At 43.8% G+C, this 18397-nt stretch overlaps 1 protein-coding gene across 3 annotated transcripts; it reads right to left on the bottom strand.

Annotated features, from left to right (window-relative positions):
• Nucleotides 1-2088: 2088 nt before the first annotated feature.
• Nucleotides 2089-18246, bottom strand: Ifrd1 (Interferon-related developmental regulator 1). Of its 3 annotated transcripts, none has more exons than XM_089570528.1 (12): nucleotides 18041-18246; nucleotides 13982-14113; nucleotides 13064-13151; nucleotides 12887-12967; nucleotides 11580-11781; nucleotides 10107-10160; nucleotides 7831-7991; nucleotides 6652-6757; nucleotides 5951-6082; nucleotides 5017-5145; nucleotides 3565-3654; nucleotides 2089-2699 (listed from the first exon to the last, which is right to left on the bottom strand). In XM_089570528.1, the coding sequence occupies exons 1-12, from the start codon at nucleotides 18069-18071 to the stop codon at nucleotides 2616-2618; spliced, it is 1290 nt and encodes a 429-aa protein (XP_089426654.1). In that variant the 5' UTR covers nucleotides 18072-18246; the 3' UTR covers nucleotides 2089-2615. The 3 variants fall into 3 exon arrangements, with proteins under 3 accessions (XP_089426654.1, XP_089426655.1, XP_089426653.1); XM_089570527.1 differs by having other exon boundaries at nucleotides 2090-2699; nucleotides 6652-6760; nucleotides 18041-18245; XM_089570529.1 differs by lacking the exon at nucleotides 13982-14113 and having other exon boundaries at nucleotides 6652-6760.
• Between the last annotated feature and the right edge of the window lie 151 nt (nucleotides 18247-18397).

Genomic DNA, 18397 nt, shown 5'->3' with positions numbered 1-18397 from the left:
ACTGTACCTCTTATATAGGGAGTACGTATTATACGCGGGATTTTATGGTAGTACTACTAAGTAAAAAGTATGACCAGGCTAAGTGATATTTCAGAGTTTATTATTGACAAGTTTTTCTTCACAAACATGTACAACATCCGATCTGCATAGCAAGGCGATGCAAGAGCATTTCATTAGCCGCCTGTGCAGACAAACAAAATGGCATTAAAACCTCTAAACAAGCATCATTATAAGCAGTATAGTATACAACAAGCATCTTAAAAATAACAAAACAATTTTTTACTCAAACATTCTGTACACAATTAAGTCCTCAGAAATAAAATGAGAGCACATGCACACACCGCAGAATATTTGCCGACGCTTTAAACTTTGTCATAGCTAATAAGACAAATTTTGTGCACAGTCATAGTCAAAACGGTTACGTGCTTGATGTGAGCACACACACTACACCAGTGTACAAGTACACTGGTATGCCTGGCTGATGAATTGATTGAAATGTGCCCTATTTCTGAAAAGTTAACCAGACGTGCTTTGTGCAGTACAAAATTCACCTGCGTGCCAAGCGTTTGAGCTTTCTTTTGTTCGTAACATTTTTACAATGACTGTACATTCGTTGCTCCCAGAATTTTTTTTTTTTTTCACCTAGTCAATTTGAAAGATTCAAATGCATTGCATAGAATTGCAGTTTCCAAAAATAGTCGAGTTCCCCTCAAGACTAGATACACAAACAAAGAAAAAATGGTATCAAAAGGTATCTCTGAACACCATGCGAAGTGCGTCCGTCTTTGCTAAAGGCTCGAAAATTTACCCCCAGCCAGGACAGCAATATGGGAAATTCAGCTCTGTTAAAATTCAGGCTCAGCAATCACAAATCCGTTGAGGCTACTGCTGCTTTTTGTCCTTTCCTTTTTTGCAAAAATAATTTAAAAGCTTCCAGCCTTAACATATGAGTTGAGATCCTATTTCTTTTTTTTTTTTTAATTTCAAGTGCCCCCTAACGCAAATGAGCTCATGGCAAAAAATTTTGCAACTAACACAGTACCGATGCCGCGCAGTCTTCAATGACAAAGCTGAACAAGGTCCTTTTCCTGACAATGGAAGCGGACGAAACATATTAACAAAAGGTGAGCCCACTGCAACGAAAGAAAACTCGCCAAGTCACACAGTTTCCTCAAGCAGGCTGCACGATTCAAAAGTCTCTCAAGTACCCTTAACGTCGATTGCGAACAGATTGGTGCTCTTCACGATGTGTTCCTTTCTGTACAAACAGCCAGCTGCTCTGAACAAAGCACACCTGACATGCGCACGATCTACAGCAATTGCTCACTGACTTACACATTACGTCATCAGAGTCTATCACAGAACTGCCGGCCTCCTGTCAAGCCGGTCCACCACACCATTCCCGCGTATAGAATTCTCGCACTTTGCCAACGATGACATCACGGCCGGCTAACAAAAAAAACTGCGCGTGTGCTTCCCTTCCTCACAATCAACACTGACCTGTCACCGGCAGTCAACATGAAACTGGTTTCTTAAGGGGGGACACTGGTCTTGAAAAAAAAATTTTTATTAATGAAATCACAGTTACGAAATCTTCAGGGCATATGTATTTTTGTGTGCTGATTCTAAATATGTCATTTAATTTCATGTAAAACAATTCCTTGAGCACTTATGCACTTTTTATGCTAGTATTTTGCGGAGAGTTTTGGAGAAAATTTGCTGCGGGAAACTGGCTGAAATGCATGCCATTGGGTTCTCTTGACACCAAGGCATACAATAAGGGTGAAATTGTCTTCCTGCCTATCATAGAACTTAAGTTATAGAGTTTTGAAGTTGTCGCTTCAGAAATGAGAAGGAAAGTGTGTATTCCTGTTTATGAAGTGGCAGCTTCAGTACCCTATTACTCAAGTTCTATGAGAGCCAGGATGATAATTTTACCCTTATTGTATTCCTTGGTGTCAAGAGAACCCAATGGCGTACATTTCAGAAAGTTTCCTGCAGCAAATTTTCTTCAAAACTCTCCGCAAAATACTAGCATAAAAAGTGCATAAGTGCTCAAGGAATTGTTTTACATGAAATTAAATGACATATTTAGAATCAGCGCACAAAAATACATGTGCCTTGAAAATTTCGTAACTGTGACTAAATTAATAAAATTTTCTTTTCAAGACCAGTGTCCCCCCTTAAACCGACACTTCTCACACGAGCGACTACATGTGCACAGCTAGTAACGCGGCAGCTGGTTGCTCGGACCAGACTTTTCTCGACTTGTTAGACCAGTGCAATGTCGGCTGTCCTAAACATGACACGCACAGCACCATACAATGGCTCTCAATTTGCAATGCCAAACAAACAGCTCATGCCACAAAGGAATGCAAGAAAAAAAGCGCGTCGACAATGGCTATCAGGGAGCACTGGCCGCCGCGAGTAGAAGCCCCGAGAATAGGGTTCATCCGTCTCTCGCATTTGCAGGCAATTTTGACACGCCCTCACGGGGTACGAATTTTCGTGGCCTGATAAGGAAAATGGGTCAGCGCCACGGAACCAATTCTGCGATGCTGCTGCTGGGTAGCTACAATCCTCCTTTCCCACTCTCCCCCCCTCCATAGCTGCCGTCAGGCATACACGTCCGCCCTCTTGTCACGCAGCCGGTTGCGGGTCTTTGTCCGCGCACGACAACTTGCCATGTTCACCATGTGCTGTAGCGGGAGAAAAAAAAAGGAAAGAAAGGACAATCGTTGCAAAATCACCCGTGAAAACTGCACTCAATCTCTACCCCTCCATAAAATGCAATTGCAGGCCCACAACGCCTCTAGTGCACACACAAGACCAAATGAAGCTCATAAAACTAACTGGCTTTCACTAAAAAATGAACAATGAAATAGTTCACTGCAACCTAACACGTTAGATATGTCAGGCTAAGCTACCGGTGCAGTTGTCTAATGCAAAGACCAATTCAAATACCCAGGGAAAACGCATGCATTAGGTAAACTTTCAAAACAGATGTTAAAAACAGACCTCCTTGCAAAGTCAGCAGTTGACTTAGTGGCACTAAAATTACCATAAATTACCGGATTTACTTGTGTAAGGGCTGAACCCTCAAACTGATGTTTGCCATTAAACTGATCTAGCAACCTGTTTTACTACATGCGGTTAATTTGCCCCAATTGTTGGGTGCATGTCCTATCATCCATACATTCAATGTATTACATATTTGAAGGGTTCGCCAGAACTCTGATAATTCATCACAAAAATGGGTGTTGCGGCAAAAAAAAAGGAACACATATATGGGAACTCCAATGCATTAGGAAAAATTTCACAAAAAAAAATGCCGGTCCTGTGTAAGGGCCACACCCCATAAACACCCCGGAAAAAAAAAAAATGTGGCCCTTACACAAGCAAATACGGTAATCCCAGACATAGGGTTATTTGCACGAAGTACCAAACAACAAGTGGGAGCCCTATCTCATTAGCAGACTCCACGAAGAGAAATACAACATCCCTAGCCCCATTCACACAGTGTACACACACTAGCAAGCAGAACATTGCAAACACTTTACTTACCCGCTCAAACTTTGTTACTTTTGAAATGATGTGGTCATCAGCAGCTATGACAGGACCTAATTCAAAGATGTCCCTCAGCAGCTCATTAGCCTGGAAAAGCAAGACATCAAGTAAGCACACTGCCTCAAACAAAGCTACATTTCAACGCAAAAAGCATGAAGCACATAATCCACTACAAAGACAGTCTAGCACACAGCAACACCTTGCACCAGCTTCATACCCAGTGATCTGCACAAAAAATAAATAAATAAAATTTTGACACTCCACAACTCAGCTACAGGCGAGTCAGACACAAAGTCAAGCAGCAATTGCGACTACTTTACTGCAAGGCATTAAGAAGTGATGGGAGGAGCCTGGCATTAACAACTCACACCGTTAAAAAAAAAAAATGCTCCAATGTATTTCTTCACTCATCAGCACGTGGCAACACAACCGAATTAATCAGGAGGCTTCTGGGCACAGTGTGAAACAAAGGGAAACTCTGGAGGATTTTCAAACAATCTGTGTCAACTATCGCAATTATATTTCTTGAACCTCCTTATCTTCGTTTCCATGAATACTTATTCATGATAAAAAAACAATTACAAAACTGCAAAAAATCAGAAAACCGAAAATGGGTTTCGGCTCAAGTATGACGTCACAATAGACTAAAGTAGGACATCACAGATACTGTCACAAAACCTCTCGTGTGCAGTTTGACTGAATAAACTGAAAACTGACAGTTTCGACGATTATTTATCTCAATAAACCAAAAATATTTTCCTTCAGCAAATGCAGTGAATACTGAATGGCATGCCACTAGTGACCTCACACACGAAAAGCCACCGTGGAAATTGCCCCGACTGAGGCCATCAAACCGGAAAATTTAAATTCATTTGAACTGAAACCAAATGTCACCCAGCTGCAAAATTTGGTACAAAAGATTGCAAAACTCTGGAAAATACACCTAGAAAGTTTCAGTAAAATGCATGATGGTTAAAAAACCTCCAGAGTTGCCTTTAACAATGCACTCAGTACGATTTGCTAACTAGTTCTTTCTGGACACTCATACTGTCCAGGAACTGTTGTCAAATGTCTAGCACTGTGTACAGACTAACTATTAAACCAGCTTAGGGCTTCTCAAAGCTGGGTTCCAAAGAAACGTTGGGTCCATTGGAGTGCTTTACTGGTTCCACCACATTATGTGGGTGCTTCAAACCCACCATTCCTTTTACCCAATCATGCTGTGATTGCTCATAACAGCCCGTCATGGCAAACTGATTTTGGACATTGTTTAAGGGGCCGCATGTCTGCATGCTCCTTTTTGCATACGTGATAAGCATGATAGGACAAAAGACAAACCATGCATCTTTTGAAAGCTGCTGAAAGAACCTGTGAGCTAGCTCGCTCACACTGAGATTACCACTACAGGCTAGTGGTGAACAAACAGCCAAAGGCAGCCAGCCCACTCACAGCCAGATGGAGGTTCATTCCTGAGCCAAGCAGCTGACAGAAGGCATCGTACTGCAGCTTGCGACTCCAGGTGTCCAGCTCAAGCACCTCGCGGCCAAACTTGACGGTGATGTCCGGCGAGGTGCCTTCCTGCAGGAACAGGGATGCCACGCATGGAGCGCCATAACTCGCTTGCGCATACAAAGCTCAACAGTAACTAATTGAGGCCTGCTTCATTATCCACATTAACAGCAGTGCACCAGGATCAGTTCAGCATATAGGCTAAAAGTGCACGCTGTATGAAAAGATATGGTTACAGCCAAAATTCTATTTTTTTCTCTATTGCTAAAGTGGAAACAAAGTGACCGTTTCGGTCATTATTTGTCTCAGTAGACCAAAACAAAAAGCACAGCAACAAGTTAGCACAGACCTCTCTCCCATGGAGAAGCCACAAGCTGACACTATCTAGTCCAAGTATATGTAGCTCTAGTATTAGCATTCTGGTCCACTATTTTTTTGGCCACTTTTGTGACACTATTCGACACATTCCTTTGCTCTGATTTCAAAAAACGATCTCCGTTTTACAGCAGAATCCCCCTGTTACGTTCCCAGGTGCTGCGTTTTTTGTGCTGCTATGTTTTCCAGACCTAGTCCAAGCTCCCAAAGAAACTCATGCAACAGACTCTGCTGTTACGTTGCAACTGTGGCAGCGTTCTGGTATGTTATGTGTTGCTGACATGCTCCTCACATGTCGGCTACCGTGAGCACTAAATTATTAAGCCAGTCTGCAGCGGCATCAAGTAGCGGACTTTAGTGGCGAATTGGTGCCTTCTTCCAGTGCCGATTGCTCTGCACTGGACTCCCACGATTGCAATATTTCTTTACTACGGCATCCCACCACATTATCTGCCAACAAGGCGAGGAGCGAGTGAGGGCGTGAACAGAGGCTGCTCACATGGACTGCCCGGTAGACATCACGGAAGGTGGAACGCTGTTGGCGACGCTCCTTCTTGGCTCGGAACTTCTGACTGTCGGTGGCAAGCTGCCGTAGCTGGTTGCAGAGGGCATCCGGTGGTTCTTCGAAATTCTGAACAGTGAGAAAGAGCGGGGAACTTTACAGTAGAAACAAACCTGCAGCATCTGCAGGCCAGTGGCCAGGAAGCGCACTGTGTAAGTGCTTTCAGGTACGAGACACATTGCAGCGCCACTGCATGAAATACTGCATTTACCTGCTTATTCAGTGCACCTGACAAACTTTCATAAACGTCATTAGAAAAAAAGTGTCTTCTTTATGCAAATAGAAATTAGCTTTTGCCTGCAGACTCATTACAATCATTTAAGTAAACGCACACATGACCACACAGAGATTCCAAGTACACAGAGATCAACGTCAAGTATCAATGGCAAAAGCATTTGGTTGACCGCAGCTACAAGTGCTGCTCTAAGTAAAAAAATTTTAGTCCACACTTTGTCTACAGAAAGAAATACGAGCCCAGTAATCTATGCATGCACTACCAATGCAGCCATTTCTCCATGACCTTTCGTGACAGCCCAAGAGAGGCCCTTTCACATACAAAGACCAAATGTCACTAGGCGATACATATACATTCAATGCTTGAGTAGGCGGGGGAAAAAAAGAAAGAAAAGAAAACGCACATCGTCATAGTCTCTGGCCACTTCATATATGATGGCAATCACTTCTCCAGCAGCAATGCGCAGGTCCAGGTCTGGGCTCTCCAGCAGCTCTTGAAGGCGCCCCATGCTACTGCACAGTTCAAATGCAAGCCCAATAAGCACCTCCATCAAGGGAACACACACACAAAGGAAAAAAACAAGGAGCGGGAGACGTAAACATTCTCCAAGGGCCTGTGTCATGCATTGAATGTTTGCAAGTGGGTGGCTCACTGCGCAATGAAACACTGTTGCAATATATCTGCCATCAAACCAACATTCTTGTCAAAGCTTTCACAGATGTTGCCCAAGGCTCAACAACCTAGCCCACCTGTAGTTCTAGCTTTGCAGGTGCCAGGTCTGATGGTATAGCTTAGCTTTCCATTGCATAATAGCTGTGGCTTCAGGAACGAAAAAAATAGCCTCAAGCCCTACTAAATAATTTTACTCCAGTCTGATGAGAAGTATTGAATTGAATTGAATTGAAGTTTATTTTCAGTATTATGAGTACTGAGGACACGCGACAAAAAGCCCTACTTGGCTTGACGAGGTCCGCGCTCCGTTACAGGGCATAAAGCATAACAGCTTAACATATTACATTGCACCATGAAAATGCACAGACAATAGACCGTGAGATGACCTTCCTAGCCCATTCCTTGATTCCTTTCATTACTCGCCGGTTTTAATGGCTTCGATTGCCTCTCGACTGCCTTTTTTTTTTCTAACTGCAAAAAAATGCCCCCCCCCCCCCCCCCCCCCCACTTCCCCGCTCTTCCTCCTTCTTTATCCTGCCTGGTCCATAGAAGAAATGAGCTCCCATTCCCAACTGAACCATCAAGACTGCCGACACAAAGGTCACAGCACGACACATGACAAGATGATGAATGCATGCATTGGTCACACTCGTCTGGCCAACCCATGGCTCCCAGCATGCTAGCACAGTTTCAAGAGGCAGAAAGCTCCAGAGACAAACAAGCTACAAGAGGACTGCCCCTCTAATTGGCCCCTGAAAACCTAGAGAACACTGTCTCTCAACACTTTATTTATGCAAAGAGGAAGAAAAGGGGCTGAGGATGTAGCATCTCAATTTCCGGAGCCCTTCGCTACGACGTATCTCATAGCCTGAGTCGCTTTGGAACGTTAAAATCTCATTAAAAAAAAAACCTTTTGGCCAGCGTGAGGAGTCTGTCCACGGGCGCCACAGTGAGCAGCAGGCCCCAGGCCAGGAGAGAAGCGCCATGCAGCACACTGGCCGGTGTGTTGCCAGTTGATGGCTTGGCCCCGGACAACGCCTGCCACAGGGACTCCATGCAGCTCTGCACCACCTGTACAAGCCAAGGTGAAGCATGCGTAAGCTGGTGTCAGCCTGTGAGACCAGATTGCACACCTTCGTCACATGTGTTGCCACTCAGCACAAGGGTTGGATGAAGGCTTTCACGCCTACCACTTTCAAGTGGGCTGAACCTGAAGAAAATTTCACGCACTCCTCCCCAAATACAGTCGCCGACCGATTTTTCGGACTCGGCGGGACCCAGAAAATGGTCCGAATAATCGAACAGTTCGAAAAATCCGTGAACTTAAAAAATAAACTTTTCTGCGAAAAACCGGCTTTCAAAATCGCAAAAACCACTGCTCCCCATGTTCCGTCTAAAAGTGATAATATTAGACTCTATCCGATCATAGCCGTGCTTTTTTCATGTTCGCACCCTATCACATCAGGATACCAGATAGTGCGACGCGGCCGCGGTCATGCTGCGAATGAATGCACTCGCTGCGCGAAGCAAGAACAGTCAGTTTGCATGGGGCAATGACGTTCGCGAAGATCGAGAGGTAACCTATGGGTAACCCACGGGAAGACGCGAGCGCCTCCAAATGCAGTCTCCCTCCTCCCCCATCTACCGCATTTGTTGCCCCGCACCGCGGTGTGCGTCGTCCAAGCCGCAGCGGACACTGCAGCTGTCCCGCTGTACCGTTTTAAATGCGATCGCACGCCTTTTGTAGGCCATCTCGACAGCAATGGAGAGCATCTCATTATCTCGAATGGCAACGATGAAGAACAAATAGCCAAGCCTATCCAGGCCAGTCCGATTGCGCCCGCCGAGCCGATTCTGTTTAAATCCAAGATGGCTCCTTTCACGGTGGCGGCAAATGGGTTGGTAGTGACAGCGATACCCACTCGCGTCTATATTAGGCCAAAATAACAAACTTAAGGTTGAAAAACGATCACTGCAATGTTGTTGGCGTCTATTTTAGTCTGAAAATTCGAACTTTTAGACTTTGCAAAGTCCGAAATATCGTTCGTGAAAATGTACACGTTCCTATGAGGTGCGCGACGGTTCCTCAGCGAAGTCCAAAATATCGCGCTAGTCCGAATTATTGGAGTCCGAAATATTGGTCAGCTACTGTATTTCCCTTGTGCTCTCAAGCTTCTCCATTCCTTAGTGAATAAAAGATACCTCACAGCATCACACTGCTGATCCACAGTGGACATGACTATGCCGTCAAAGAGCAAATGTTTCTTACTAGGCTTCTTTTAGGCTTCTTACCCGGAGTGCAAAAACATCCTCCACATTTTTACATTTTTCTGACCATAGTTGGCAGTCGTCTCGATGCAACACACTTCGAGACGGCCTGCTACTGCACTACGTACTATATTCAAAGCACATGATGCACTGTCGTCTGGCAATGCCATTCTTTTCAAATTGCATGACAAATTAGCACCATTGCGGCTGCAAACAGCGCAGATAGAGAACAAAGGTTGACTTTCCCAATTCTTTAGATCTCTTCCCTATTACCATGAACATGCCGCACTGGTTCGGGCAGTTCAAGTATGGCTTCACACTAGCACACAGCATTAATCTACGTTCACTGCTTCTGAATGATGCCGATATACCTCAACACTTCTGATGCTGAAGATTTGATCACAAAACTACAAGAAAGAGTTTGTTCCAAAATTTAAAGAACTCCATGCAAGCAAATTTTGGTGGCCTCTAATACCTCAAGCTCAAGAAGCATCTTAGAAATTTTTACGTATATCAGCAAATGAGCTTCGCAACTTCTTGCAATATAATATGACACTTTCCATATATATTGCATGCTAAATGCTAACATAGCAAGATTCAACAAGAAATACAAAAAATGCTTGAAAGGAAAGCAATGAGTCGACAGCACTGATATTTTCGGAGCACTGAGAGGTGTGCTTATGCCAAGTCGCTTTCAAAACTTGTGTCTCCACAGATATTATGAAACAAAATATACTGCTTCAATTTCAGCAAAGCCTCCACGATGTCCCTTCTGTTGGAAATCACATCACAACACCACACACATGCACACATGCACACATGCAAGAAAAAAGAAGAAAAGACCACAATTTTTAAGCCTTGCAACTTTCGCTATTCCACCAAGCAAAAACTTCAGGTCGACAACAAAAGCTCACTCACTGGATAGTTGTCTGACTCTGCCACAAAGCAGCATAGGCCAATGGCTGTTGCACACTGCAAGAAAGGCGGGCAATAGAAAAGAATGGTCAAACTTCCAGGCCTTTCAAAAGGCAACCAAAGTAATGTCCTCAAAGTTCTGATTACACTTGCTCAAAAAAAATTAAAAAATTTGGCAACTCTTTCACAACATAGCCATCAACCTTCAACAGCAATAAAGAGTTTTCCTTTTATTACACGATTCAGAATTAATAATAACACTGAAAGGCAGTGCTGAAACAAGAACTTATTTTGTGATCTTAAACCATTAAAAAAAAAATTTATAATTTATTTTGCTTTTTTCATTTTTAGTTTCCTTGCCACAAGAAACAAGTTTTAAACCAAGCACTAACAGCCCTACCACTACTATGGTTTACTTTTACCACAAACAACTGGCCCATACAATAATTTTTATCTAGAGAGGTGGAAGTGAATTGGCAATCATGTTAGAAAATTTTCTTTTCTGCTATTACTCTAAAACAGGCATCAACCACGAAAAGTATATCAAGGCACCAAATTATAAATCGAAGCGATTGGACCATGATTTGAAGGTAAGGGAATCTTCTTGTAAGGGTGACATCTTGCATTAGCTTTTTTTTTCTTTTTTTGTTAGAACTGTGCGAGAATGGAACAGTTTGCCATCAAGCACTGTGTATATTCCTAAGAACAGCACTTTTTACCATGCGTTGAAATAATATGTGAAATGACAGTTAATGTTTGTATCCCCACTGCTGTAATGCTGTATGGGCGAGGCAGCTATCCAATAAACAATTAAATCGAATTCCCTCCTAACTAAAGACAAAAAAAGAACCTCGATTATACGAATCTCATAAGGTAACAAAAAATATTTGTATCATCCCAATCGAACAAAATTCACAGGCAGAATTCACGCAAATCTGTTTTCGGCTGACAGGGTTTACTTATGGTTGCACGGGCCGCGTGCCACCGTGCGACTAGTGATTTGCGGCATACGTGATGTACGGACCGCACAACTGCCGACTGCGGCATCGGCGATGTACGGACAGCAAGTACTCGGTGCTCAAGGGTGCGGTCGCGGCTCGCACGCTCATATTATCCGCAGTGGCGTAACATCCGAATTTCTGCCCACTGCACATAGTGGACTCTGGACAGGGCATTTTACAAATTCGTATCATCCCAAAATTCACATCAACCCGGATCGTATCATTGAGATTCCACTGTATAATGTAATTGCACCCTTGATATTCCATGCGGACTGGTGTTCCGAATACAACTACGTACTTCCAAGCCTCGCACTACAATTAATGGCAATGAATTGAACGTGTGCCTTTCCACAAAGTTATAATAAGGGCCTCCTCACGTATTTCCATTTCAAATGAAGACTTCATAAAGGCAAATGCTCTTGGGCATGCATTCCCAAGATGATGGCCTGTGCTCAACCTCGACTCCAATGCATACCTTTGCACGCACAGATGGGGCCTGCGCTGCATCCAGGAGCAGAGTGGTCAGTGGCTGCCGCAAGGTCTGAAAAAGGCCGGCCGACTCCTCCCCTGCACCGTAGTGGACGCAGGCCAGAGCCGCCAGTGTTGCCGACACACCCTGCTCCTCGCCCCGACCCTTGCGTAGGCCGCGCTCCACAAGGTCACACACTGTCGTCGGCCTGCAACAAAGGCGGCAGCAGTTTTACGGTCAGTGTCTTATATGGCCCACTAGCAACAAAACGCGGCATCATCGCCAACATCCAGGATAAGCAGTCCAGAAAACCCCCATACACCATCAGCAAAGAAAAAAAAATTCTTCTGAAAGTGCGGGGAATTGAACCAAGGACCCTCAGACACAGACCATAGAACACAAAACCACATTGCTTCTTGGCAAATAAAGGTGAACCTAGTATATTCATTGCCTCACGCCTATATGCTAATGAGAAGGTGTGTCATTAGAAAGGAAAAAATATAATTTAAAAAATTAATGCTTTCACCTTCAAATGGTATAAGTAGCCTCCATAATTTTTGACCCCCTTGCATGAGAGAACACATTTGGTTGACTGATGGACTACAAAATTCATGACCAAAAGCAGCTCCACGAAAAGATCATGCAGTAGCCTGGCACCAGAAAGCCACTTGGTGCGACAACATTAATCCACAACCATTTGAAAATGATCAACCTGCTGTGGCATCTCAATGGCTATGGCGGCTAAGCCCAAGTCATCACAGTTGGATCCCAGCAACAGTAGCTGTAATTCAAGCTCCAATTCACCATGCACACACCTATGCCTCCTACACCTTCAATGATGTTGCAGTAAAAGTGCTGCTCAATCTTACAATTGAGCCAAGGTGTAAGCACACCCTGCATGCAATAAGATTCTTTTCAATCCTATTGCAGTGTTTGCTCTGGTTGTTAATGTTACTTTGTCAAGCTTGCGGTATCACCAACTCATGCGTGTCAAAGGCAGCATGAAATGTGGCCTACACATGCTTACAGGAAGCAGAATTTGTATCCTCTGCTATGTTGCTGCATCATAATTTTACATCCATAGATTAAGCTATTTAAAAGCAATGTGCATGACTTATTCCACAAGCAAGAGATTTAGCTACTCATAACAAAGAAAGGAAAATATAGCACGGAAGAACAACGCAGTTTAAAAACAGCTGCCTGCAAAGCATTTTCTTTCATGCTTATGTAAGCAGGCTGAAGATGGTTTCTCAATATCTCACTTAACCTCTGATTGGTTAAGGTCATAGCAAATGTTCAAGAACCGACTTTACCTGTCGATGAGAAAGTCATACAGATATCTGTTGGACAGAGCTTTGCGAATGGCTTCCAGGCATGAGAGGCGTCCTTTGGCACTGCAAGATCGAAGCCAGAAAAATTTAAAAAAAAACATTCAGTGGTTCAACATATCTGGTGTAAATCATTCATGCTCGCAAAAATGCAATAAACACCTTTTCTGAGATGTCCCATCAATGGCTTCCTTTAGTTTGTCTTCAAAATCATCGTGAAGCACACCTTCCTCCACCTCAGCATCACCAACTAAGAGAAATAAAAGAGTGCAGGCATTACGAAAAAGAGAGGGACACTGCAAATACAATACACGGCAAGTTTCCATCAAGCAATGAACAGTTACAATACCAAATCAAGTTCATCCCAACCACAGAGTGAAGAACAGTTCACCCAAAATAAGCAGTGAAGAGTCCTACCTAAAACTGGAACAAACACTGCAACAGCCACGTCAAAAATCCCAAATCAGGTGCATTGTCTCAATACATATCCCTAATCCAAACCTCCCTGCACACAGGCAGACTCAGTTCACTCAGCATGCACTACACAGTGTGTGGTAGGTGTGTGGTAGGTGTGTGGTAGGTGCAGAGCCCCTTTCTCGTGCCTGCATCGTTGTGCTCTGCAACTCGAATGACACTGGCACTGGCCACTATGGATTGTTTCATGTTGATACAAGTCCTTCGCAGTTGCATATGACATCATCATTCAAAGAGAAACATCTCTGACACCGTAACACACTACAGCTGTGAATCATTTGCTCTAGTAAATGACAAACTCCCACTGTCTGTACCCAACAATTCAAAGACAGAGTGCCCAAAATTTGAACCGGGACACTTTTGTCAAACAGCACACCACACAGCACAGCTCTAAACTACACTGAATTTATTTTGCCTGCACTGTGAATTCACCAACCATTTAGAATTTCCAACAGGTTCAGCACTACACCACTGCACCCTGCGAACGCATCATTCCGGAGGGTTAACAACGGCCTGTCTGCTGCAGGTTACTATGCTGCCACAACACTCCTGAAAGACTGCCCACACCACAAGCTCAGGCAGCTAAATGAATTCAGCCGAAATTACCAGTGCCGTCGCTGCCGCACCGGGACTCCGATGCACAGCTGAGCACACTGGCAGTGTCGGCATTGGACTCATCATCGCTGCTCGACGGCGCCAGGCTGGCCTCAAGCCTGGATGATCCCCGAAAGGTGCCACCTGCAAGAGGGTAGAACAACACCAATTCGACCTGCCTGAGCTCCATGATCGACTCCAACCACCTCGGGCTACACCAGCAATTTCACCCACTGCTAAGCTCAACAGTTGAGGCATAAGCACATCAGTTGGATGAATCACAGCTTTCTGCACAGCCCCCTTAAATAACAAGGAAAAATCTGATAACAATAAAATGTGTTACCCGGGTTCTGGCTGGTAACACAATAGGTCACCAATCAAGTGACATGACTGGTGCCTAATAAGCTTTAGAGATGATGGCCTCGTTTCATTTTCAGAAGAGTTAACGCATTTGATGGGTACTGCGGGGCAGAAAGTGAGCAATAATGAAGGCACACTTTTTGCGCAAAGTCATCCGCTGGAGGCAAAGCACTCCCATCCATTCAGCATGTGCCAAATCAGGGTTTGGCACTGCTCAAAAGATGACCCTAGGGCACCGACGGCGATGAACAGAAAACTCCGAAGGTACAGCAAGGGAGTGCCTACATATTGCAAAATTTGCAGCCACACACATGCTCCATGCTCCAGGGCAGTACATTTCTACAGTTGGATGCAAATCGAGAGCAAAGCTGTGAGCTCTCTCCCACCAACGGAATGGGCTCATTGTCATGACATCACAGTAGATCACCTTGTACCTATGCAAGCTTCTAACGGCCACAGCAGATTTTTTTTTTTTTTTTTGATACCTCAAAGGCCCCTGGTATGGGGCATTACATGAGGGATGGGCATGGCAGTTAAACAATAATGGTCTTGATGGCGTTCTTAAAATGGATGGCGTTGATGTGATGCACGGCGTCCTGTGGTAGATCATTCCAGTCCCAGGATGACGTGACGAAAAAAGATCGAGAATGAGCGGTAGTTCTTGCGGTGGGGGCGTAGACGGCCTTATGGTGGTTAATATGGCTTGAGAGGCGATAAGCAGGTGATATGACTGATTCTCCTAAAGATGAATGATAAAACATATGAAAGAGGCACAATCGAGAAATATTTCGTCGCGTTTCAAGGCTGGGTAAGTTAGCTTTAGTTTTTAAGGCAGACACACTAGTGTAGTACGAATAGTCAGAATAAATGAAGCGGATAGCTCGATTTTGTATTTTTTCTAAGGTTAAAGAGAGGTTAGACTGGTGAGGATCCCATATTGCCAAAGCATATTCTAGTTTAGGACGGACAAAGATGCAAGGCAGCTGACAGTGATGTCATGATAACAGGTAGGTCCAATTGCCTTGAAGGGAAGAGTTGCTTTGAGGGTGTCTGCTGCTTCGTTCTATAGTTCGTCTCCAACTGTAGTGTACAGACTTGCCAAACTTCAGCGATACTAAAATATAATAAAAAAGGTTGTGTCCTTCATTCAGGGAATTAAGGAGTGTTTCTACTTCCCAGGGATTTAAAGATCCTGGATCTTTCGGAAACCCAGGAGTTCAATCATCCAATTGGTTATCCGAACGCAACTTTAGCTCACACATACATTCCCAGAATATAATATCGATAAAATAGCTGTTCATGTTAAAAGTGTTCATATTGGAAAGGTTAATAGGTTTTCACGAGTCAAAAGTGTGCCTTTTTGGAGATATCTGCATAGATATTGTATAGAAGGAATGTTAAAAATTTGCTATTTATATCCTGTTAAAACCTGTTCGCAATGACAACTCAGTTTTTTTTTTAGCCCATCAACATGCCTTACTGAACGACAACTCAGTTGCATAGATCTACACGTGAGTAAAGGATTAAAACACTAAGCGGCTGCTTAGAACAACTGAGCTAAGGAAACAGCCACCTTGAAAACTAAAGCAACGTCATGCCTCAGTGCCTACATTTTGCATATTACTCCTTTAACATTTTTTACCTTATACGCTCAGAAAGTGACAGCATAGTAACACTGGCCAAATATGTGGTTCCTCCTGAGGTACATATTTCTTTTTTAAGGGAGCATCAACCTTCACGTTCTAGATTTGTTCAAATAAATTATATTTCAAGAGAATCATTCCATTTGCACTCAAAAGTTTCATTCTGAATTTGCAAATAGCAACACTCAACAGCATGTGATGTAGAACAAAAAACTATGAGGCAAACATAGGCTACGATAATAGCTCGGCAATACCCACTCTACTTTACATGTAGCACATACTGATAGATCAGTCCAGGTTGAAGGCCTCCAAAATAAAATGTTTCTCCGCCCATATCTGATCTCTGACACTTGGCTGCTGCAAACCTTATAGGAATTTACATTACAGATGGCTTGACATCACAGAAGACTAGAGGTGCAGTAAATATTTGCGCATCTGCCTAATCCACTTGTTCATACCAGCTCCGATTTGCACCATGCAATGCACAATGTCAGATGCACATCTAAAGATCCCCTCCCACTTTTAAGTTCCCTCACTACTCATCAACCAGCAAGTTTTCACAGTGCTGACAAAATAGTTAGCAGGCCATGCTTTAACAGAGAGCATGCAGCTGCAGGGGTTTTATTAAGCCGTTTTGTTACGCTAGACATCTACCGATAAACTGCAAGAAAAGCTGCTACTTCATTTTCAGAAAGTCTTGCTACTACGGCACACTCCAGGTACATTGGAGCGAGAATGGAAATTGTGACACTATAAAGATGGACCTGAATTAAATCTTACGCTAAAAGCACCACATAGTTAACAGTTCCCCTCAGCCAACTGCAACTCAAGGGACTACTCCAAAGGTTCCTCTGAACCTGGATACGTCTAGAAAAAGCCCAAGTAATTTTTGTTGACCAGTGCGCTGCTTCACAACACAGCACCCCCACATAATATGACTCAAGAGGAATTCAGTTTGAAAATGAAATGGCTGAAGTGTTTCTACTGTGCCTGTTTCCGTTGTCTGTCCTATATTGTTTCTTGTGTCAGTACACTACCCCTAGGTCACTTCTATGACACTGTGTCCACTCAAAGAAACCCAGTTCCAAGCAGGTAGAACTATGTATCTCATGCTCATGGGAACAATCATACCCCCTCAAAAATAACGCATCAAGTCTTTAAGTTTCTGCAATTCGATGGCATTCACAGACTGGTTTTACGCATAGCACAGAATTACGCATTCATAATGCAATACACTCCTGATTGAAAAGATCTGCATGTATACTAAAGTGTCAACTGGCGCGCGATAGAGAAATCGAGCCTCGCAGTACGTCACAAAGTATGAACAAGAAAGCAGGGTCAGGGAGATGCCATCGCGCACGGATGCCAAGATACCCAGATTTACAGTAAAAATCTGGCCATCTGCGAAGCATTTTTTATCTGGTTATCGGTTGCCTTCGCACACTATTCCTACATACGTCCTATTACAGCGCACTTCCTCGGGGTTCTCGGCGTCAGCGATTAATGAATGGTTAAAACCTGTTCTGTTCCGCGGTCGACTTTAGCAGCGGAATGAAGCATACGACGTCTGCAGCCGTTGAAACTTCATTATGACCGACGCCACGACAGGTTTTAAGTTGTACGGGGAAAAGGCTCGCACGACAGACCGCAAGAGCGAAAGTGGCTCAGCGACCTTGAATGCACAGCTACCTGTATTTCCACACGTTAAAGCCGTTGTCACTCGGCACTGTTTGCGCAGCCTGGGCTCAAGTGAATTACTAAGCCTCACTGTACCGAAGATACGAGCAAAAATTTAACCCCACGACACGAAAATCGAGTCAGACTCGCCAACATATGGGAGCCACTTTCATTCAAACTCAGCTACAAGGTCGGCTGGTACCCGCGGCTACCCGCGCGCACAGTTCAGCTCTGGAATTGAATCTGATGCCGTAGATTAGCTCAGCACTTCTCCGATTCCTGCAGATGACGAAGCGAAGACGATGGTGACATTTAAGCGAGCGTCGTCAAACCCCCAACGTGACATAACGCTATGTGACTAGCACTAAGATTAGGCTTGATCGCCACTTACCTCCCTTGGATTTCTTCTTTCCTTTCGGCATCCTGTCCAATATCCTAGCCTAAAAATCCTAAAAAGCCCCTTAATCAAGAAGGGCAACACACGGATATCGATCTAAATATGTAACCTTTCTCAAAGACGCAATATTTGTTTACAAATGTGAGAGGCTGTATCCACATGGTGAGATGAACGACTGATGTGACAAATTCCGAGAACGTCCCCCAGCACTTTTTTTTGTTGTGGCGCTGCTATTAAGACTTTACATTATTTAGAACAAAAGCTTTTCAATTTAAAAACAAACATAAAAGAAGTTGCTAACATTAAGAATATATTCTTATGTAATCAAAAAAATTTTCAAGCACAGCTAAT

Source organism: Amblyomma mixtum, chromosome 2 (assembly GCF_055824585.1).
Source record: "Amblyomma mixtum isolate Tamu chromosome 2, ASM5582458v1, whole genome shotgun sequence".
NCBI lineage: Eukaryota > Metazoa > Arthropoda > Arachnida > Ixodida > Ixodidae > Amblyomma > Amblyomma mixtum.
Note: the sequence above shows the minus strand (reverse complement) of the source record. Positions and strands in the feature narration are given on the sequence as shown.

What these genes read in the sequence shown, in the direction of transcription:
- Ifrd1 (XM_089570527.1), bottom strand. Translation starts at nt 18,071, where the DNA reads ATGCCGAAAGGAAAGAAGAAATCCAAGGGAG. An exon ending in AAAGAAGAAATCCAAGGGAG is followed by an intron (nt 14,114 to 18,040) that starts GTAAGTGGCGAT and finishes ACCCTCTTGCAG; the next exon opens with GTGGCACCTTTCGGGGATCA. An exon ending in CAGAGTCAGACAACTATCCA is followed by an intron (nt 7,992 to 10,106) that starts GTGAGTGAGCTT and finishes TGGCTTGTACAG; the next exon opens with GTGGTGCAGAGCTGCATGGA.